The sequence below is a fragment of the Echiichthys vipera genome (genome assembly GCF_963691815.1).
Source record: "Echiichthys vipera genome assembly, chromosome: 17".
Lineage (NCBI taxonomy): Eukaryota > Metazoa > Chordata > Actinopteri > Perciformes > Trachinidae > Echiichthys > Echiichthys vipera.
Window position 1 is genome coordinate 9,285,604 of NC_139842.1, and position 21,661 is coordinate 9,307,264.

The 21,661-nt window shown below is 40.5% G+C and overlaps 4 protein-coding genes across 6 annotated transcripts; all 4 read left to right on the forward strand.

The window, feature by feature from the left end:
- Positions 1–807: 807 nt before the first annotated feature.
- spsb3a (splA/ryanodine receptor domain and SOCS box containing 3a) lies at positions 808–6,918 on the forward strand. 2 transcript variants are annotated; one of them, XM_083931988.1, is made up of 7 exons: positions 808–949; positions 1,603–1,792; positions 2,168–2,348; positions 2,490–2,677; positions 2,784–2,886; positions 2,980–3,105; positions 4,312–6,918. In XM_083931988.1, exons 2-7 carry the CDS (start codon positions 1,685–1,687, stop codon positions 4,701–4,703), a joined length of 1,098 nt encoding a protein of 365 aa, XP_083788114.1. In that variant the 5' UTR covers positions 808–949; positions 1,603–1,684; the 3' UTR covers positions 4,704–6,918. The 2 variants fall into 2 exon arrangements, with proteins under 2 accessions (XP_083788114.1, XP_083788115.1); XM_083931989.1 differs by having other exon boundaries at positions 1,606–1,792.
- Positions 6,919–8,299: 1,381 nt separating this feature from the next.
- On the forward strand, positions 8,300–12,480 carry mrps34 (mitochondrial ribosomal protein S34). Its single transcript, XM_083931837.1, has 4 exons — positions 8,300–8,369; positions 9,893–10,269; positions 10,417–10,459; positions 11,991–12,480. The coding sequence occupies exons 2-4, from the start codon at positions 9,952–9,954 to the stop codon at positions 12,287–12,289; spliced, it is 660 nt and encodes a 219-aa protein (XP_083787963.1). The 5' UTR covers positions 8,300–8,369; positions 9,893–9,951; the 3' UTR covers positions 12,290–12,480.
- Positions 12,481–13,661: 1,181 nt separating this feature from the next.
- mthfs (5,10-methenyltetrahydrofolate synthetase (5-formyltetrahydrofolate cyclo-ligase)) lies at positions 13,662–14,632 on the forward strand. The gene has a single exon (XM_083932066.1). The coding sequence runs from the start codon at positions 13,780–13,782 to the stop codon at positions 14,401–14,403; it is 624 nt and encodes a 207-aa protein (XP_083788192.1). The 5' UTR covers positions 13,662–13,779; the 3' UTR covers positions 14,404–14,632.
- Positions 14,633–16,857: 2,225 nt separating this feature from the next.
- nme3 (NME/NM23 nucleoside diphosphate kinase 3) lies at positions 16,858–21,216 on the forward strand. Of its 2 annotated transcripts, none has more exons than XM_083931870.1 (5): positions 16,858–16,922; positions 18,487–18,617; positions 18,744–18,845; positions 19,113–19,225; positions 20,243–21,216. In XM_083931870.1, the coding sequence occupies exons 1-5, from the start codon at positions 16,877–16,879 to the stop codon at positions 20,358–20,360; spliced, it is 510 nt and encodes a 169-aa protein (XP_083787996.1). In that variant the 5' UTR covers positions 16,858–16,876; the 3' UTR covers positions 20,361–21,216. The 2 variants fall into 2 exon arrangements, with proteins under 2 accessions (XP_083787996.1, XP_083787995.1); XM_083931869.1 differs by lacking the exon at positions 16,858–16,922 and adding an exon at positions 17,167–17,364.
- The last annotated feature ends 445 nt before the right edge of the window (positions 21,217–21,661 follow it).

Genomic DNA, 21,661 nt, shown 5'->3' on the forward strand with positions numbered 1-21,661 from the left:
ACATTTGTGTATGAAGAATTCTATATATAGAATAAATAGGTTCAAAATATACATGCTTTTAACAAAGTCATCCTTGTCATACGAAAATACCATATCTCTTTTCCTAAAAATATATTTGAACCAGTCAATGTCTGAAATTTTTTTTCCATATCTAGCCAAAATAATTTAACACATAAACATTCATAAAAAAATGGCATATAGTCTCATGTCCTTATTAAAAATACACAATTACCTGCACCTGGCATCTGTAAAGACAGGAGTCTGCTGGTATGTAGTTATTGTGTGATGCTGTGCTCGTTCTTTTAATCAAATAACATCAAAACACTTCTTCCACCTCTGACTAATACAAAATAAGATGAGAAAGGAAGGAAATTCTTGTTCCAGATTGCTCCAGAATTGCATTAACGCTCACAAACACAGTAACAACATTAGATACCAACAACAGAATAAGACAATAACAGTACAAGACAACAAAAGAGCACCAGCAAGAAGATGAAATATAAAAATAAAGAGTCTAAAGTGCAAATGACATACATACCACGATGTAACACAGATACTGATGCAGATGATAATGAACATAATATATAGCCCGTGGTATTGAAATGGGGAAATATTGGACATGATGATGAAAGGTAATACTGAACATGATACTGATATAATTATTATTATTATTAAAAGCTTCTTCCCCCTCTGAATAAACCCGCTGTCCTCGCTGTGGCTGTGATGGCAGCAGTGTTTGCTGTGTAGTGAAGGAGCTCCTGCAGAGAGCCTGTCTGTTATTGTTTATACGGTCGGACTAATGGAAAGTAGGTCACTGAAAAAAGGGGAGGCTCACTTATAACCGCGCAACAATCACTTGTTGTGTATTAACTATCTAGCAATAGGTGGCTTTAAGTAGCAACATCTCCGTGGCGTCGTCAGTGGACGCTGGTCGTGAACAACCTGGCAGGTAACGTTGACGCTATCTTTATATTATGCAGTTAGCACGCAGCTAACGGAAGCTAACTAGCTGGTTTACGCTAGTTCCTCTACTTCCGGTCACCCTTTTCTTAATACGGCGAATAAACCGTGTATTAAGCTAAATATGTATATATATAAACGCATTGATAACCAGGAGTCTAATAGCTAGTTGAAGTGTAATGCCTCTGACCTTGTTATAGCCTGCTAACATGGTAATAGCTAGGCTAGGTGGCTAACTGAAGCTAGTTAGTAATAATATTTTTACTGATGATGACAACGCTATGTGGACAAGGACCAGGCTGCCAGTTATTAATCAAGCGTGTAACGTTAACTATTAATCCTAATCCACTAACTGTGTCAATTGCATTAATTTAGATTGCTTCAAAAATAATAATAACAATAAAAAAGGATGATTGTCGTTGAAAAACTGCAGACTGCAAGCTGAAATAGAACTGTTAATACCGAGAAAGGTGCAGCAAATGTTAGTGGCGAGATAAGACCCCAGGATAACATCAAGTAAGCACTACATTTTTGTCACAGGGTGGAGAAGTGTGAGTTTGTAAGAGCTCCCCAGGTTAAGTGCCGCAGAGGCTTCAGTGTCTGTGCCTCTGAAGATGATCATGTTGTTGTTTCATCCGTCAGCAGCTGGACTGATGCTGCTCCTCCACAATCTGGACTGAACCTGAACTGACCTGCGGACCTACTTCTACTGGTGACACTCATCATGTCCAGGCGGAGCAGGAACAGTCGTGCGTGGCGATATGTTTGGGGTGGGATAAGAAGGGACGCTGATGCCCAGGCGCTTGAAGACTGGAGCTATGACCGGCTAGAGGTAAGCACACAACTGGGCACTGGGGGTTTTCTTTGTTCATGTAATGCCGCTTGTTTACTCTCCAGACGGGAGATAGGATGTGTCACCTCACCTCACAGATCCATGTCGGATGCCTAATAAAGCCTCTAATTTGCCTCTGGCTATTATAAGCAGTGTGTGTTGGCTGGCAATTAAGTTTCAGTTGTTCAGAGTCGATCATTTTTTTCCACAGAGAGGAATGCAACATAATGTCTGCATTTAAAATGTTAGAGATTATTACATTTTCCAATGCAGTGCCCACTTTTGGCGTTGTAGCAGCCTAACATCGAAACCATTGCTGTGTTGTTACATAAGAAACGCTGCTGGCATTTGAATTCCAACATTGTTGCTCCCCAGTACAGTGATTCAGACTCTGAGGCGGACTTTTCAGCAGTGATGGTCCCTCCGGTCCCCAGTGCAGTGCCTGTCACCGGGGAGTCCTACTGTGGCTGCGACTCCCAGGCTGAGACCAACTACAACTCTCGTCTGAGAGGGTTTCACCAAGTTAAAGACTGCCACTGCGGAGAGGACGACCAAGGTACAAGACGAGTGCTGCATTTTATTTTTTTTAAGTGATGTCAAATGATTGTAGCCTATCGTATAATATTTCATCGAGCTCTGTGATTTGCTCACATATAGATTCTACAAATACCATCTTTGTGACTGTTGATGTTTTTAGAGTTTGACTGGGTTTGGGACGCCAGCAGCCAATCGACAGCAACATTACTGAGCTGCGACAATCGCAAAGTGAACTTCCACTCTGAATACAGCTGTGGCACAGCAGCGATCCGTGGCTCTAAAGAGCTGGCTGAAGGGCAGCACTTCTGGGAGATCAAGATGACGTCCCCAGTGTATGGAACAGACATGGTAAACCTCTACGCCTTCCCTCCCTAACACCGACCCGCTGTAATGATGTTAACTTTATGGAAGTTCAAGTTTATTTGTCTTTAAATTGTTCTTTATTTCTCTACAGATGGTCGGCATCGGCACTTCTGACGTCAATCTAGACAAATACAGACACACGTTCTGCAGCCTGTTGGGAAAAGATGCAGACAGCTGGGGTCTTTCTTACACTGGTAAGATGAACACAGCGTGCTATGATGCAGCAGGGATTTCTCATAATAGATAATGTATAAGGTGGACATTAGTGGTTGTCCTCCTTTTGTCAGGCTTGCTGCTTCATAAAGGAGACAAGATGAACTTCTCCTCAAGGTTCGGACAGGGGTCCATCATTGGAATGCATCTGGACACGTGGCACGGCACGCTCACTTTCTTCAAGAATCGAAAGTGCATAGGTTAGTAAACAACATGAATGCATAACTTAACCAAACTAGAACAATGCACTCAGTAGAGAGCAGATCTCCACCAGGTGTGTTTGCCTGTTTCCTCCCAAACAAAGAAGAGTTGAATCTTACTCTTGTCCCTTCTGGCTCCCTTACGGTCAATATGGCGGTGAAAATAAGAAGAATGGAGATTTATTCATTTCTTAACATGCGTAACTGTAGCGGCTAATAACCACCATATAATAATATGTACTCTCTACGATCATAACATATCGTATATGGAATTAATCTGGAGTTCTCTGGTTTAAAATGAGACCAAACTTTTCTAAGGATATCAGTTTTTGAGCCAGAACAAAAGCACGCCGGAAATGCCTTTTGCTGCTGAAGCAGTTGTTGATTACTTGGGGCCCTACCTTTCCAGTTGAAGTGAGAAGTGAAAGTGAGAAGTCAGCTCTCAGTGACAGTAAAAAACCAAGCAATCAAAGAGAGATAGAAAATCTTGATATGGATCAATATCATTGTTTAAAAAAAAGTTTGAATAGATACTGGTGATAACACTATGTAATGAAGTAACCTCATACCTAGTATGTTTGATTAATTGTTGCATATAGGCTGACATTTACACAGGGTTCCTACGCAGTATGGCAAAGTACTACGATTCTTATTCATTCAATTTTTGTGTGTCATCTACATTTTAATTATCATTATTTTTATTTATATACAAGTATGTTTACTCCCTCTAAAGCCAATGAAGCAAAGACTTCTGTTTTCTTTTGTAGTTCCTGGTTAATTGTTCATCCCTACTATTTCCTGTCTGTAGGGGTCCATTGGTGCTTTGTTTTATGTGTAGGGACTTTTCTCATGCCACTGCAGAGCTTTGGTGTTATTTTGAGCAGTATTAGTGGTTAAAAAAGACATTTTAATGCCTTCACCGTACTGCCCGAGCTAATCAATGTTAGCCACGTCCGGCTGTTAGCGACTCTCCAGGATTTCTCCATTAATAGTTCATACACGAAAAAAAAATGTCTCTGTGGGATGATTTTGCGTCGGATTACACTTTAAGCATCTTTGTAATATATTTTTTTTTACCATAGGTATGAAACATGCCTGTGTACACATCTGTTTGGTGGGGATTCTTTGCTAACTTTAATACATGTGGTCCACAGTACAAGATATTACACATGAACATAAAATGTTTTGTCACCATTCTCGATCTAGGTGTTGCTGCAACAGAGCTACAAAATAAGAGGTTTTATCCGATGGCGTGCTCCACAGCAGCGAAGAGCAGCATGAAGGTGATCAGATCGTGCTCTGCGCCCACCTCCCTACTGTACCTCTGCTGTGCTCGCCTTCGCCAGCTGCTGCCGGACTGTATAGACACCCTGGATGTGTTGCCACTGCCTCCAGGCCTTCGCCAGTTGCTCCACAATAAGCTGGGTTGGGTGCTCAGTCTCAATTGTGGAACCACAGAAGAAACCTCAGATGGGCCAGAGCGCCCCTCGTGCTCACCTGTCCCCCCCCTGGCTGGACCGTCGTCCTCTGAGAGTGACTCAGAGGGTTGTACGTCTGACCCCGAGGCCTGTCAGAGGAAGAGATGCCGCTGGACATGAGTGGACAATTCGACTCCTACCTCCTCTTAAACACTGGTACACGTTAATGTCCTATGGCATCTAATCTAGTGTTTCCTACCTGCCTCAAGCTTTCCTCAACATCAGTGTTATCCAGTAGTGATGCAAATAACCAGGATCGGAGGGGTACGTAAGTGGAAAACTGTGACTGCAGTATTTCTGCCTGCACACTTTTACTGTGATCTTCTCTTATGCCATTCAGATGTCTCCATGCTTATCCTACATTCAGTATCCAAACCAGCTTCAGCAACAAGTGAAAAGATGTGGTGTTATTTTGTTAGCTAGCATAAGTTGTAGCCATTCAGTATGGAGATTAGGCGTAGGGTGCAGGAATAGACTGTACAGTGTAACACTGAAGACAAGTATGGCCACATTATGGTGGTCATCATGGTATATTTGCAAAAAGGGGGTTTCAAAAATGAGAGACTGTATATTTTCTGTGTTTCAACCTGTCTGCATATAATGTATATTGTTCTCTGCTACAATGCTATCAATGCGTTATGAAAGTAACCTGTTACCTGTTTTGCTGGCATCTGCAATTTTCTGTTGCCAAAGTGAGAATCGTGTGGGTGGAACAGACAGGAACTGACACGCCAAAGGTCATTATTTATGTCTTACCCACAGGTTACAGCTCTAAAGCAAAATTTAAAGAAAAAAAGAAACGTTTAGACGGATCAAAAACTCAAAGAATTGTTAGGAGGAGGTGAACCGGACTGCTTTTAGTCCTCCAAAAATGGAGAACAAACAGCTGATACACATGAGATTCCTCTTCAGATAATTCTCATTTCATGTTTAAAAAAAAAAATGATGTTACATTTATGGCATCATCCATCTGTCCCCAGCTTTTAAAAGCCTCCTGTTGTACTTGTATGCCACTTGGCTATAGAAACTATGGATTTCCTCTTCTAAAAGATGTAAACAGTATACATTATTTAGTGTAGCTCTTTTAAATCTGATCATGCGTCAAGTATGCCACTCATGAGAGACTGCCACACATTTAAAGTTACTTTTCATCGCCGTCAAACCTTATCGTTTTTTTTAAGAACTTTAAAAAAAGTTAGTTTCTCTGATTGACAAAATGTGAGATTATGAGCAGTTTCAATGTTTTTTGTTTTTGTTTGTACTGATCTGTTTATGCAAGTGCAGTCTTTTGGTTCTCCCAAGGCCTTGTCCCATCACTTCCTTTACCAGCTCCTCTTGACTGTAATTCAATAAGGTCGTACTCTGTTCTAAAACCTAGAATCAAACACTCAGACCCCGTTGGCCTCGAAGGTGGCTGTAAATTATTAAAGAAGAACTGTGTTCAGCATGAATTTGAGTCCAATGATCCAAGTTTTCACAGCAGAAAAGGAGGTTATAGAAACTTCTCACACGGCTCCTGCAGCATTATCTACCTCTCAGCTCTCTTTGTATGTATGCTGAGTGTGTTTTATAACAATACTCTTTAAAATAAGACCAAAAACAGTTTACATACTGAGCACATAAAGTACAGGGAGGTGGATTACGCCGGAGAAATGATCTGCGGATGTTTTCATATTCTTTAATTTTAGTTTTACAGCCACCTTTCAAGCCTGCAGGGGTTAATTGGTGTTCAAATCAATTCAAGTATTACTTGATCATGAATGACTGAGGAGGGGAACATTTCCTCTGGGTCAGGTGTGTAAATAACTCTTTATCTTAAGTTTCCTTGGGAGTATTAAACCATAACAGTAAGTAGAAGTATTATAATAGTGTTTGACCCAGGTGTTGAAGCTACACAGTCGGCCAACACCAGTTTTTGATCGTGTCCACTCCTCAAGGGTCTTGGTTTAAGTAGACATAGACAAAGATTTAAGGTACTATGCAATAAAAGCATCTTATGTGATTGCTTTCAGAAGAAATGTGTGTTTTAGGATGTTACGATGGAGGCACTGAGAAAAACGGCAGTGAGGGTACCAGAGGACCAGAGAGGTGTGACATGACACACTTGTGTAATGATTTATCAGATGTAACCGTATAGATCTACTAATGTAATCACCAAGAGGTTAGTTGTTGTCCAGCAGGTGTATTTCTGTGTCTTATTTCACAGTATTTGTCTTCACATTGATGCATCCAAGCACTTTTTTCTTACTGTTGTTCTGTAAATAGGGAAATTCTAAGTGTTTCTTCTATACCATGTTATAATAAAAATAATAATACTGTATGTGAAGGCCTTTATTCATCATGATTTTCAGCTGAAAATAAAGTGAATGCTAACTATACAAAAAGGACTGGATGTGTTTATTAATTACTAAGGAAACAGTACATACAGTAATTATGAACTAAAATCTTTGTATTGTTTTGCTTAATTTATTGCAGTAACACTCCAGTAGAATTTTTTTTTTTAATTTGATCATCTTGTGTATGCACATAATATTTCATGTATGTAACATTCTTTCATGTATGGTGTGGACAAAACGGGTCAGTTTTACAACAGTCCATGTCATCAGAGTTCGTTAGATCTGTTAAAAACAACATGGCAACATTTTCCTTGACAATTCCACAGAAATCACAAATGTAATCCATTTCAATTTTAATTCTTTAAAGTAAAAAAAACAAAAACATTCAAATCTGTACAAAGGCGAGGATCATCATAGTTCTGGAGAATGCATCAAATAACCTACAACAGGGGTCTTAAACGCTTCAAGGCCCCCTCAGCTGAAAGAGACGAAACAGGGACCCCCTACTACAAAATACTCTATTAAATTGAGTTGCTTATTAACTTGGGCCTAACAGCTGGGGCGACCTAGAGTCAAAGTCAGCTTTATTGTCAATTCTGCAACATGTGCCGGACATAGAGAGGAATCGAAAATACGTTCCTTTCAAAGCCACGATGCAATAGTACAAAATATATATACAATAAATAAATAAAGTCTAAATTCTAAATAGAAATAGAAAAACGCAAAAAAACGAATAGTGCAAAGAAAGATAGAAAACAGGAGATGAAAAAAATGCAATGTAATGGACATACTGTATCAACAATATAAATCTAAATAAAATTGAAACAACAATTTAAGGCACTAATGAAGTGGTGCATTCAATACTATACTATTACAATAATCATTAACATATTCAGATATTTATACATCATATGTTACACATACATTTAGATGGCACACACATCATCACAGCTCAATTGTATCTGTGCATGGCTACCCTAGGAGCTACCTTGTATATAAGCCAAACATCATCATGGTTGTGTAAATGTATTTGCGTTCATGTTATTTTCAGAAAAAAAACATTGGAAAGTTCATGTTAATGTATATTTTCAGAAAAAAAACATTGGAAAGATTATTAGAAAATGTCATTTAATTTGGCGGACCCCCTGCAGTAACTCTGAGGACCCCCTACGGGTCCCGGACCTCATGTTGAAAACCTCTGATCTTCAATAGAACATTAATTTGGTTTAATGGGTATTTGGAAATATTGTAGAAATGTCTTATTGAATATCCACTCTTCTCTAATAACTAGCAGCCTTTTTTTTAAATTTTGCTATTATTATGTCACGCGGAACAAAAGTGCGTTGGCAGTTCACAGGGAACTATTAGCGGTCGGACCAAGGGAGCGGAAGTTGTGTGTCTTGCTTTCGGAGGTCAAGTTGAGTTGGTCGTGTTCATCGGAGACATTCAGGTATTTTGAATCCCACATATGTCCGGAGTATAAACAGGGTCGACAGTTAGTGACGTGAGTGCACGAGAATATTAATTAACAGTTATTAATGTATTAACGGACTCACGTGAGGCACCAGGGCTGTGATGTGTGTGTGTGCTCTCCACTGACTGGACATCCATGTTTGCTGTTTGACATGATTAGTTCCTTCTGCACAGAGCTGTCAGGTTCACATGTCACTTTATCTTATATTTGACAGGGACGGTGCTGATGAATCAACATCTCTGTAAATAAATATGCCACATTTAGACAGAAGGCTAGTTTTCATCTGCAGTCCCTGGTCAGATGTTACAACAGACTCCCTTAAAAGAAACAAATACACAAGGAAGGCTGAGAAAAACATACATTAACTAAGATAACAGCAACGCTTTACTTTAACCTACATACATATAGAAGTTGTCAGTAGTTCAAGGTATAAGTTAGTAGATAAGACATTCCTGTATCAGTCCCACAAAGGGGGGATTTCCTTACTACAGCAGAAAAGTGGATCACAAACACAGAAGAAGCATCAATAAGAATAAATTGTAGAAAGATATAGAAACATATGAACACAGGGAAATATAAGAATAACAGGAACAATATCAATATTTATTTAAAAGTTTTGAATTAACACCACCAAGGCAAAGAGGACAATATTAGTATTGCACATTGAGATTGAAATTCACCTGAGCTAAGTTTTTCACACTGAAGTGAATCCAGTTCATTAAAGTGCAGTTATTTGTTATTTTGATGTGTGTGGTCTACTGGGAGCAGTGCTTTTTTACAGGTTGTTCATACAACACACAAATTATGCTGTACTTATAAACTGATCATTTATAAAAAAAAATTATCATGTATTGCATATTGTCAGTTTAAAAAAATCACTTTTCTCCTTCAATGGACTTGGTCTTTAATTGAGAGGTTAATGATGGCGTGCGTGCGTGCGTGCGTGCGTGCGTGGGTGCGTGGGTGCGTGGTGTTTCTGCCTTTTGTGATGTTTATATGTCTGTGTATTGTTTTCATTGTGGACCCCAGGAAGATTAGCAGCAACAGCTGTGGAAGCTAATGGGGATCTGAATAAAGAATCAACAATGCCGGACAAACTAAAGTTACAAATGTAAATATGGTTCTGTGAATCCTGGTGGGCAGTAAGGATGAAATGAAACAAGAAGCAGCATGAGACAAACATCAACAAAGGCAGACAGGACAGAGCGATAGCAGCAGTGTTAGAGAGTTATTCATTAGCCAAAGCATACAGGCAGTAGCCCACTAGAGCAGACAGCAACATTGCGTATACACTAGCATTATAACACAAACAAACAAACAAGCAGAAACAACAATGAATACAGAACATATGAAGCAGCACATGAGAGACATTGAACAACCTACATCAGAAGCACATCACAATGCACGTCTGAAGCAAGCATTGTTAGATGTAAGAAGCAGGACAAATTCACAGACACCCGGACACAAATAGCTAAATAATCCACGCTCCTCTGTTGCAGGATCGCCGTGTTCCAGTGAGGACTGTGGGGTAACATTACCTGCTGCACATCAAACAGCCATGGTGAAGAAAAAGCAAGTTCGCTTAATAGCAGAAATGGCTCGGAAGGTCCGGGCGTACCGAGAGCTGAAGTCCCGGCCGCGGGACTCCCAGAAGTACGCCCTGGACTATGAGACGATGAAGCGGCCTCTCACGGGGAAGATGCTGCCCGTGCTCGCCTGGCAGGATGTCCGCAGGGAGAGTCGCCTCTTCTCCCTGCTGGCGGGCATGAGGATATTTGGAATGGGGCGCCTCTTTACCCGCAAGTCCTGGCTGGAGGACCACACGGAGCCCAGCTACTGGCAAATCACCAAGGTCAAGGTGGACTACACAGCCGAGGTAAGAGGGGACACATCCGAGCACTGTCTCTGAGTGTCGGGTCTACGTGTCGTCTTCTTAAGGGTAGAACTGAGTGAGAACTTAGTTGGTTTTGGTGTCGGATTGGATGCCTGTAAACAAATGACACCTGCTTCTTGTGTTTTCTAGAACATGGATCATGGCAGAGCATGGGGCATCCTCACCTACAAAGGTAAGATTGGACCTTGTTCATTTGATTTGAAACCAGAGCCAGCCTTTATAGTGTATCTGTAACTACCAGTGGGGATCCTGATGTAATGTAAAATGGTACCATTTAACACATGGGGGATATTAGGGGTGGAACGGGTCACAAAATCCACTGTTGGGTTCATATCACGGTTTTGGGGTCACGCTGTTCAGTTCGGTTGTTTTTTTAAATCAGATATTCTGAAGGACATGTCATGCAGTCATGCAAAAAACTGAAATAAAGAGGCAGCTTGTTGAGGGATGAATGTGACAATCTTAAATGAAAGTGAAGTGAGATTTTGAAACAGTAGGAGACACATTGTTGCATTTACGAGTTTATATATTTATTTGGCAAAAAGGTAAACAATTGTTTGCCTTCTAGGTAAGAATATAAACACTTTTACATTATCAAATCTTTGAAAAAAATGAAAATAGGGTTTCTTTCACTAGAATACGCACAAACAGCATCACTGGACTGACTGAAACAGGCTACATGTGTCTCTGACAAACATTGTATCCTATAAAGTAGAAAGAGGAAAATGGCTCTTTGAGCTCTGGCTGAGAATAATTTAACTTTCCTATGATTTATGGTCACATTACAGGCAAAGTGCATCAACATAAAGTGAAGAATAAACTCAACCAGCTCTAGACTTTCCTTTCTTTAAAATGAACACAAAATACAATAATAAATGTCCATAATATTGTCATTCCCTGATTCGGTTCTTAATAGAAACATTAGTTTTTCCCCTTGGAAATAAAGTGCAGTATCTGGTATACAATCATATAAATATGGTGCAAGGCTTACGCTACGTTGCACCTCATAAACCGAACGGTAAACGAACCGTGACAAGCGTAAAGAACGGGACGGAGTTTTTAATAAACTGTTCCACCATATTTAAAAGGCTGATTCCAGTAGATTAGGATTTAGTGTTAGTGTTAGTGTTAGTTAGTGTTCATGGCAGTGTGGAGAACGCTGTGTAACTGCTATTTCCTCCTCCACGACATTTACAGAACATATGAAAAACGATTAACAGGATAAATAAAATATCTTAGGTTGAGGGTTATTTTTATCTTTTGGGATCGGGGTCCTTGCATTCATTAATTGGTGTTTTTGTTGATTATTCACTTATTATTATTATCAAATTCTAGTTTCTGTTTATTTATTTGTATGCATGTTTTTAATTTATATTTTTATGTATTACTATTTCTTATTAGACTTCAGCATATATAAAACTTTGTCCATTGTATTCACATAGTGCTATTTTTTAACGTTTGACGATTGTGTTTAAAAAAGTTTGACTAAATGTACGCTTCAAAGCAGTTGCTACTAAAGATCGAAGACGCACAGTTCCAGTTTGACTTCCTGTTACTTTCTGTCATACTGCCCAGTTTTATAAACATCAGCTATCCCACTCCATGTGAGAATTTCCACATTCACTGAGATCAAGAGTTTTGTTGCATTAACTTTTCTCTAAAACACTGCATGTAGTGACTTTGTTTAACTCTGTGCGTGGCAGGAAAACAGGAGAGCGAGGTCAAAGAGCTGGACAAGGTGATGTACCACGACTGGCGTCTGGTTCCCAAACACATGGAGCAGCAGTTGAAGGACTTTGAGCCGCTCCCTGAGCCGCCTGTGCGCTTCGTCCCCTACCCTCCCCTGCTCCGCGCCATGCTGCTGGCCCAGCACAAGAAAGCCGTAGGCAGCGTACTGACAGAGGAGCCGTCCTTGCCTCTACAGAGGGACGTCCTGCTCAACAAAGACTATTTCCGCAAGTGTGAGCAAGAGATGCAGGCGACAAAGGGGACAGCAGTTTAATACACGTGGTTCTGAAGACGCAAGTCTTGGACTTTTTGGACCATATTAGTGTTGACAAAAGTCAGAACTTCCTCTGTCCAATACATTGGATGTATCCTGGACTCAAATGAGTTTTCTGCTACTTTCCTCTGAAGCAGGCCTCTCTGTATGTGATGTGTCTCTGTGTAATGTGGGAAATATTTGAAATAAAATATAACTACCAATGGTTTTTCCATGTGTTTGTGCCTGTGTTGTAGACTGCCTCAGAGTACTTTTTAAGGCGATTACAGCCTTATAGCTATGACAATGCACAATAAATGACTGATTTAATATATTATATTATTCTCATTTTTCAGGTTGAGACTTGGGGTAGAGTCTGCCAAAAGCAGCACGCTACAAAAAGCACATTACTTTTCTCATACTGTCTGTCTGCTGCACTTCTCATACTGCATTTATATCATATTGCACTTGTCACAATAACAAGTTTCTGACTTTTAAATAGCGTTTCTATCAACTTCCAAGTCATTATAAAAAATATTATAAAAATACATTATTACAGTGTAGGCTGACGGGCCCAGAGGAAATTGACGTCGGTCTTAATAGACAAAATTAAACTGGGTATCTTAAAAAGCATTATCAGATTCATAACCAGTAGTATGTCATACGTGTTTATGTATATTACCACTAACATTAAAGATGAGTACTTTAAGGTTGTACATCGCAAAACACGCAAAACAATTAAGAAACGGAAAAATCAATAAGAATATACAAATAAGAAAAACTTTAGGTAAGATTTTCAGATATGTCATGATACATGATAACTTGTTAATGTTACACATGATAAGAGTTGGAATACATTCACAGAAATCGTGAGAATCCATAATTTATAGCTTCACTCTCTGCATCAAAGTGATTCCCTTCTTTACAAAATGACATTGGTTGAAATATTCCAGTACATAGCAACTCTATCCGTCAAATTATAATTGCTTAATAAAGTCAGCCTTAATAAAACGGGCTGATAATGATAAAAAAAAAACAGCCAATACACATATATGTTTGTGTACATATATAAAAGTATGAAAAATTTCACTTTTTTTTAAAAAAAGGTGCAATTAATTAAAAGCAAAATCATAAGTGAATTTCATCTTTCTTGTCATCATCACCTGAACACACACACACACACACACACACACACACACACACACACACACACGCACACACACACACACACACACCCATCCTCAGGATCCCGTGTTTCATATTCGTTTTAATCCCATCACATGTAACTTTTTGTGTTATTCGGAAATTAACTTCCACGTAATTGCATTTATGATTCGCTCCTCGTGAGCGCGCACGGCACCCCCTCGTGCGTGCCCCCGCGCTTTAGGAAGCATTCACCACACGTCACTACTTATTAATGTTTAACTTCTGCAAAACTAAAAACACACAGCAGGTGTCGAAATCGCTTCTTCCAAAGTATCACGGGCCGCTCTGAAGGGACCCGGGGCAGCATGGCCGCCTTACGTGCAGCAAAACAGGCGCTGAGGAAAGAAATAAAGCGCCGCGTGGCAGCGTTGAGTCCCGAGGAGAAACGACGGCAGTCTCTGGTCGTCGCCCAGCAGCTGTTCAAACACCCCAAGTACGCGTCCTGTGAGCGGATCGCGGTGTTTCTCAGCATGGAGGACGAGGTGCGCACCGAGGAAATCATCAAAGACGCGTTTCAATGCGGCAAAAGCTGCTTCATCCCCAGATACGAGAGCACCAGCAGCAACCACATGGACATGCTGAAGCTCCACAGTCCGCGGGACGTGGAGACGCTGCCCCTGACGTCCTGGAACATCCGGCAGCCTGCTGCACACGACGGCAGCAGAGAGGAGGCGCTGGCTGCAGGAGGTCTGGACCTGATCCTGATGCCCGGCCTGGGATTTGACAGGCTCGGGAAGCGTCTGGGGCGGGGGAAGGGCTTCTACGACACCTACCTGGAGCGCTGCATGAGACACCCCAAAGGAAAGCCCTACACCATCGCCTTGGCCTTCAAAGAGCAGCTGTGTCAGGAAATCCCCGTGGACGACAATGATGTGCTCATAGATGAAGTCATGTATGAGGAGGATGAGCCAACCAGTGGGGCTTCATGAACTCAAAACTGGCCAAAGCTTTGATTTTTCAATCCACATTAAATGACAGTCAGTGTCTATATAGTATATTTTGTGTGTCTTTTCACTGCAGACATGTTTGACTTGTTATAATTACACCTGTGCTGTGCTCAAAATATCAGCTGGTATGGCATTATACAGGTTAAGCTACTAATTGATATTTGGGTTGAAGGTGCTAAAACCTGATATTTTGTGCCAGTTTTCTGCAGTATATGGCACGCTGATGTTGAAGGATTACTTTACAACATTAATTGACAGTTAAAAGAAGTGCAAATAAAGTCGTATTGGGAAATACAAACACATGCATATGTCCTCATTCCTCCTTTCTTTCAGTCTGTTACTCAAATCAGGGAGTTAAAGGGGACATTTCCTGCTCATTTTCAGGTTTGATACTTGTATTTTAGGTTTCTACGGGGACTTGTTTACAAGCTTTAAAGTAAAAAAACAACAAAAAAAACAATTTTTTCTCATATTGTCTGAATAAACCTGTATTCAAGCCCCCCTCCCTGATTGGCTTTCAAGGAAAATGCAACATGCTCAGTCAAAATCAGTCGTATGTTGCAACAACTCTTTGCTAGATGAACATGGTTTTATGTCAACATATTAGATTTTGGGTCATTTGGGGTTCTTGTTTAGTGTAAAATAACATTTTGACCTTCAGAATATGAAACGTATTGGGAAATTCAGATGATAAATACAATTTTTAAAGTCCTTCTTTCCAAAATATGTTTTTCCTTCTGTTTCTGTCCTCTAAAATGTCTGACAGTGACTTGCATCTGAGCTAATTCTTGCCCTTGAGACGTGTTTTCACATTACTCCTAAAGGAGGTGAATGTGCACTTCTAGCGGACAGCTTTAGTTGGTACGTCACTAATCCATGAACCAATCTCTGTCTTATATGTGAAACGCTATTCGACGGTGGAACAACTTTGACACAACAGTGGCAAAGAAACCTGAGATCTCCACTGCAGAGCGGCTGTCAGAACAGAGAGAAAACACACTGCCATCACAGCTGTCAGCCACTGACAATGACAAGCTAACAAGCTAACAAACAATAGAAACTCATAAAAGATGCTTACTACATTTACCATTCTGATACGTCTGCTAGTCACCGATTACACCACACAGAGAGAGTTACTTCACTCTCTGCTCAGGTCGCCACACATGGATGGATTTCTGAACGGGCCTACTGGGCACAGACCCAGAGCCCATAGAGTCAGGGGCCCTGACTCATGAAATGTTGCAGAAAAAATAAAATGACCACAAAGAGATGCCAAATGACTGCAAACGGACGCAAAACAACCAAATAAAGACATAACTGACGACAAAGACATGCAACATGATTCAAAATACATGTAAAATGACCACAGAGAGAAACAAAAGACGACATAGAAAAGTAAAATGACTAAAAATAGACGCAAAACAATCAAAAAAAGATGCAAAATGACTACAAAAAGAGGCAAAACTATAAAAAAAAATGCAAAATGGAACAGAAAATAGACGCAAAACAATCAAAAAAGATGCAAAATGACTACAAAAAGAGGCAATACTAAAAAAAATGCAAAATGGAACAGAAAATAGATGCAAAACAATCAAAAAAGATGCAAAATGACTACAAAAAGAGGCAACACTATAAAAAAAATGCAAAATGGAACAGAAAATAGATGCAAAACAATCAAAAAAGATGCTAAATGACTACAAAAAGAGGCAACACTATAAAAAAATGCAAAATGGAACAGAAAATAGACGCAAAACAATCAAAAAAGATGCAAAATGACTACAAAAAGAGGCAACACTATATAAAAAAGCAAAATGGAACAGAAAATAGACGCAAAACAATAAAAAAAGATGCAAAATGACTACAAAAAGAGGCAACACTATAAAAAAAATGCAAAATGGAACAGAAAATAGACGCAAAACAATTAAAAAAGATTGCAAAATGACTACAATCACAAAAAAATCACAAAAAGATTCAAATAAAAAATAGAAGCAAAACAATAAAAAATGCAAAATGACTACAAGTAGATACAAAACAATCACTAAATGAATAAAAATAGATCCAAAACAATCACAAAAAAATGCTAAACAATTAAAAAAAGATGCAAAATGACTAAACATAGATGCAAAACACTAAAAGACATATAAAACACTAAAAAAAGGACGTAAAATGACCGCACAGAGACCCAAAACGACTTATAATAGACTGAATTTGGGAAACAATCACAAATAGATGCACAATGACTAATGGCCAGTCCATGACTCCACTATATACTGTATATTTACTGTATATAGATACTTGTTTCCTCCTCTGTAGCGCTAATCTGCGCCACACTCCTCCAGTCCAGCAGGGGCGCTCATGGGCCTATAACGAGGTCTGCCAGTCGCCATTAACACTCAAAGAAGAAGAAGAAGTTTTTGTTTTTTCTTCCATACACATTCCGTCCAACAACGACACCATGATCTGCCTGTTTCTGTCTATTTTTTCCCACTTCTTTCAGTCAGGTCGGTATTTAACCTTATTACACTTCACGCATCATTCATTATCACCCAGTCTGACTCCCACACAGCGGATACTGTGCTCAGTTTCTTCCACCATGTGTGACAGGCGGCTCGAGGAGAGTTGACTGGTCATGGCGCCTTCACTGACTTTAATAGAGCCTTTGTAAGTAACCGTACGTTAAACAGAAACTAAGCTTTAACATTAACCGTGTGGGTAAAACTACAGCGTGCTAATTTCATCTCCACACGGCGGCTCTGACTCCACGCGTCCTCCACCCGGTCTGTGGTGACGTGATTCATCTTCCTATTAATAACGTGCAGCCCAGAGAGCTGATAGGCTGCTGCTGAAGGAGCAGCACTGCAATGGGGCCGAGAAAAAGGTCACAGCGAGATCTGCAAGGACTTGAAGATTTGGTGTTTAAACATGCACGGATCGAAGAAGCTGGTGAGACGCAGCATAGGGTGTGAAAGAATGAAGAATGAGTCTTGTTGTAGCCCAGGAGGAGGAGGAATTGTTGCATAAACTGTTGTCAAAGAGCAGGGTTCAGAGGGGACCTCTAGTCAAAAGAGCTGAAAGTGACATTTTATGAACAGTGACTCATAAAACTAACAACTAACACTAACAAATAACACGACACACTTCTCGTGGAGACGTGTGTGTTAGTTTTTTGTTCCAACTTGTGTGTGCACTCTTGCATGGGTGGGTTGTTATGTGTGTATCCAAGCAAAATCTACTGTATAAGACACCGACTGTCACTCAGTGTGGATTAAATAGTCATAAATACGCTCTTCAAATGTAAACACAGAGGTCACAAATGACATCGCCTGCGCAGAAATCGATTGTCTTCTTCGCCACTTCCTCTGTGATCTTTGACCCCACCCTCTCTCCCTTGAGCCTCACATCCTCCACATTGTCAAAAACCTCCGTAAGATCCCTCCTGCTGCTGAAAGAATAATCCACGCCTTCATCTCCTCCCGCCTTGACTACTGCAACTCCCTCCTCTGTAGAGTCAGCTCCAGCCACATCAGCCGTCTCCCAACAGGTCCAGAGCGCAGCGGCTACATCATCCGAATCCTGGCACCACATCGCCGCAGTTCTTAAAGAACTCTACTGGCTTCCCGTTATTTCACGACCTCCTCACCGTCCCTCAGATCCACCTTCACTGGGCTCCTCTCCACCCCACAAACTCTGCAGTTTTGGGGACAGAGCCTTCTCTGGAGCAGCTCCCAGGCTGTGGAACTCCCTCCCCAACGAGATCCGCGACTCTGAGTCCCTCTCCACCTTTCAGTCCCGCCCGAAGACCTATCTCTCCTCCTCTGCCTACAACAAGCCGCCCCACCCATCAACAATGCATGAATCTCTCTGTTTGATCTGTTCTGTAAAGCAGCTTTGAGTTTCTTAAAAAGCTCTATACAAAACAATGTGTTATTATTATTATTTTTATGTTTTGAATGAATGATGCTGCTTTATACTGACATGTACCTAGGTGCATGCGGTTTGTGTGGTGGCCGCCGCTGCTGTTCACGTTAAACACTTGTTTTTCCTTCATGTTAATTCTGATCCTAGGCTGGACCGGTGTGAACGAGCGCACCTTCATCGCCGTAAAGCCAGATGGCGTGCAGCGGAAACTGGTGGGAGAAATCGTGCGTCGCTTTGAGAGAAAAGGGTTCAAACTTGTGGGCCTCAAACTTGTGCAGGTACACGGGGGCTTTTTATTCTCTTTTGAGACTTCTATTCCCAAATAAATGATCATGGTTGAGGTAATGAATGATATTTTTTAAATTATAACTGAGCGTGTGTGTGTGTGTGTGTGTGGGTGTCAGGCATCAGAAGATCTTCTGAGGGAACACTACTGGGACCTGAGGAGTAAGCCTTTCTTCAGCGGACTGGTGAGCTACATGAGCTCTGGACCAATCGTAGCGATGGTGAGATTCTCCCACGTACTGTCTGTTTTATCCTAAAGTTATTGATATATATAAAGATAATTAGAGGCTTTTGGATAATAAGTTAATGTTAACAGTCCTGATAGAGAAAGAGAAAAAGCTGCTGCTGTTGGGTGGAAGAGTTGTGTTTTGTTTTATTCTTCTCCAGATGAAAAGATTGAAGCAAAGCAGCTCATTTTGAGGCGTTTGTATTTGCAAAGTCAGCAGTAGTTCTCATGTAGTCCTGTACATTCTTTTGTGTTTGTTGAGGTGTGGGAAGGTTTGGACGTGGTCAAGACTGCACGTAAGATGTTGGGAGAGACCAACCCTGCCGACTCACTGCCTGGAACCATCCGAGGAGATTACTGTGTGGAAGTGGGCAGGTGAGATCGTCCAGTCCTCCTCCTCTGAGGGGGGACGTGAGGGACAACAGGCCTTTTTTTTTTTTAACAGCACACATTTTGACTCAATAAGAGAAGCGAACTAATACTGTTAACGATGGCTTCGTTCTATTCACTTGTCCCAGTAAACCGTGGGAGAGTGCCTGCCTGGCTCTCTTCTCATCTCACAGCTGACTGGTTTAGACGTCGACTGAACTATACAACGTTTTATAGAAACTTAAGCTGAATCGGGCAGATTCCATTTGTCTGATTTATTTTGGATTACTCTTACCTTTCTTGCATGGCTCTCAGCGCTTCCCTCCAAAGTCTCACCCTTTCCCCCTGCCTGACTTCTGAGCTCCCTCCTCCCTGACACGTGCAGTGAGAGAGAAATGCTGCATTCAAGTGCCATGGGAAGTCCGAAGTTTCTGACCTCCAACAAGGCAAAGTGGAACTTCCTATTAACGAATGGTGTAACAGTACACTTTGCCTTGTTGGAGGTTCGAAACTTCAGACTTCCCATGGCACTTGAACGCAGCATTAGCATTGCAAGTGAAACGGAGGGACGTATGTTGGCAAATAATTTTATTCAGACCAGATAAAATGCTTGGTCAGACTTTTATCAGAAATATATGAGAATTGAATATTGATGAGTTTTAACACCTGATGGATTTCTTTTACATTTTAGTGTGCCATACACTTATTAGGATTACAAAAGAAAGGTGTAAAAATGCAGGAAAAGGTACAAGTTGCGTTAACAGAATACATGTTATGTGACCTTGACGTGAATGTAGGAAGCTCACGATTGTAATAAACCACTACTACCCGCCAACATGGACGGGGCTCTTTGGTTTTCTGCAGCGTAAATAATCAAACTCTGTGTTCCCTCTTAGTCTTTTTGGTGTTTAAATATAGTTGAGGATTTATCACCTGATCCAGGTGTTGCGAACAGCTGTCATTTTGCTTCTGGTCCTATCTACAGAAACTGAACACGTTTGCTTTTTTCCTTGTGCGCTGCAGGAACGTGATCCACGGCAGCGACTCCGTGGAGAGCGCCCAGAAGGAAATCTCTCTGTGGTTTCGACAGAACGAGCTTCACTGCTGGGAGGACAGCAGCAGCCGCTGGCTCTACAACTGACGGTCTGCATGTGCTGCGTGTACTCCGTCCTGTAGGTAAACCAGTGTTTTTAAAATACTGGCTGGTTACAAGATGGATCATACCTCAGAGAACTGTGCTTGGCTTTAGTAGCTTGTTACCATACGGGACAAGAGGCATCATTGCTGGATCTTTTTCCATGAAACGTATTTATGTTCCTGAACTACATCTCTGAGGTGAAATGACTGAAGTGAGCAATACCATGTCATCAGTAACATGCAAGTGTCATTTGTTACAGTTTTTCTTATTGTAGTCTTTTAGTCCAGAACACTAGCTTGTATTTATAGGTTTTAAACAATATGCAATGTAATATGGAGCAATAAGAGGTCCTGATTCATATTCATTCATTCATGTTCATCATGGGATAACGCATCAGGGAATGAAAAGTAAATGGCTATATTTAATTACACCCTAAAGGTTAATTTCTATTGAAAGTACAAGATACTTTATCCATAACTATACAGATCATTTGCTGTGTAAAATATTTAAGGTTACTCAAATCATCAAACAGCTAAATTGTTGACCAGCTCCGTTTGTTTTGCACACAAATACGTTGTGGAATAAACTGCAATAAAGTAACAGTGTTATTGCAGTTCCAAACGCATGATATTCAGCTTCCTGTACTGTTAAAAACAATTAAAATTCTGTAACAGATTGTCACTTGGGACTACTTGAACATAATGGTATAAGTATCATAATAAGATGCTTAACAGATTTAAGTTTAACAGATTTAAGTTTAGTTTTGTCAGTGCACTGAATAAAGTTTATACTTTGTTCTGTAAGATTCTCCAATAGCTGCTTTTGTCACATTTGTGCTTTCCTAAAATCCCACGATGCTGTATGAATTGTATTTGAATTGTCTAAAACAAATAAATCATTTTTATAAAACATCAAGTCAGCTCTGTTTCTGTGTTTTTGTAAAGTAAGACATGCACACATCAACTGTACAGTTCTTTTTTTTTTTCAGCACACAAATATGTTTAATATTTAATCCACACAGATAAAGATCAATGCATGAACGTCCATACTGAACAAAGAGGATGGGCTTCAGCGTGTCTGGAGATGTACAATAATCCCTGAACACGTAATGACGACACATCACTGTTCACCTGCTTAACAACGAACCGTCTGATCAACAGCCAGTCAGATGAGAGAAATGAGTCTCGGACTGAACCCTCGACGTATTAAGCACAGCCTCCTTCGACCGGTTCAATAACCTTGATCATGCGACTCTTGGATGTACAGCCGTTTGGGGTCTATTACCACACTTTAGGTCATTATAT

What these genes read in the sequence shown, in the direction of transcription:
- spsb3a (XM_083931988.1), top strand. Translation starts at nt 1,685, where the DNA reads ATGTCCAGGCGGAGCAGGAACAGTCGTGCGTGGCGATATGTTTGGGGT. An exon ending in CTGGGGTCTTTCTTACACTG is followed by an intron (nt 2,887 to 2,979) that starts GTAAGATGAACA and finishes TCCTTTTGTCAG; the next exon opens with GCTTGCTGCTTCATAAAGGA. An exon ending in CAAGAATCGAAAGTGCATAG is followed by an intron (nt 3,106 to 4,311) that starts GTTAGTAAACAA and finishes TTCTCGATCTAG; the next exon opens with GTGTTGCTGCAACAGAGCTA.
- mrps34 (XM_083931837.1), top strand. Translation starts at nt 9,952, where the DNA reads ATGGTGAAGAAAAAGCAAGTTCGCTTAATAGCAGAAATGGCTCGGAAG. An exon ending in AGGTGGACTACACAGCCGAG is followed by an intron (nt 10,270 to 10,416) that starts GTAAGAGGGGAC and finishes TGTGTTTTCTAG; the next exon opens with AACATGGATCATGGCAGAGC. An exon ending in GGGCATCCTCACCTACAAAG is followed by an intron (nt 10,460 to 11,990) that starts GTAAGATTGGAC and finishes TGTGCGTGGCAG; the next exon opens with GAAAACAGGAGAGCGAGGTC.
- mthfs (XM_083932066.1), top strand. Translation starts at nt 13,780, where the DNA reads ATGGCCGCCTTACGTGCAGCAAAACAGGCGCTGAGGAAAGAAATAAAG.
- nme3 (XM_083931869.1), top strand. Translation starts at nt 17,283, where the DNA reads ATGGGGCCGAGAAAAAGGTCACAGCGAGATCTGCAAGGACTTGAAGAT. An exon ending in CTGGACCAATCGTAGCGATG is followed by an intron (nt 18,846 to 19,112) that starts GTGAGATTCTCC and finishes GTGTTTGTTGAG; the next exon opens with GTGTGGGAAGGTTTGGACGT. An exon ending in TACTGTGTGGAAGTGGGCAG is followed by an intron (nt 19,226 to 20,242) that starts GTGAGATCGTCC and finishes TGTGCGCTGCAG; the next exon opens with GAACGTGATCCACGGCAGCG.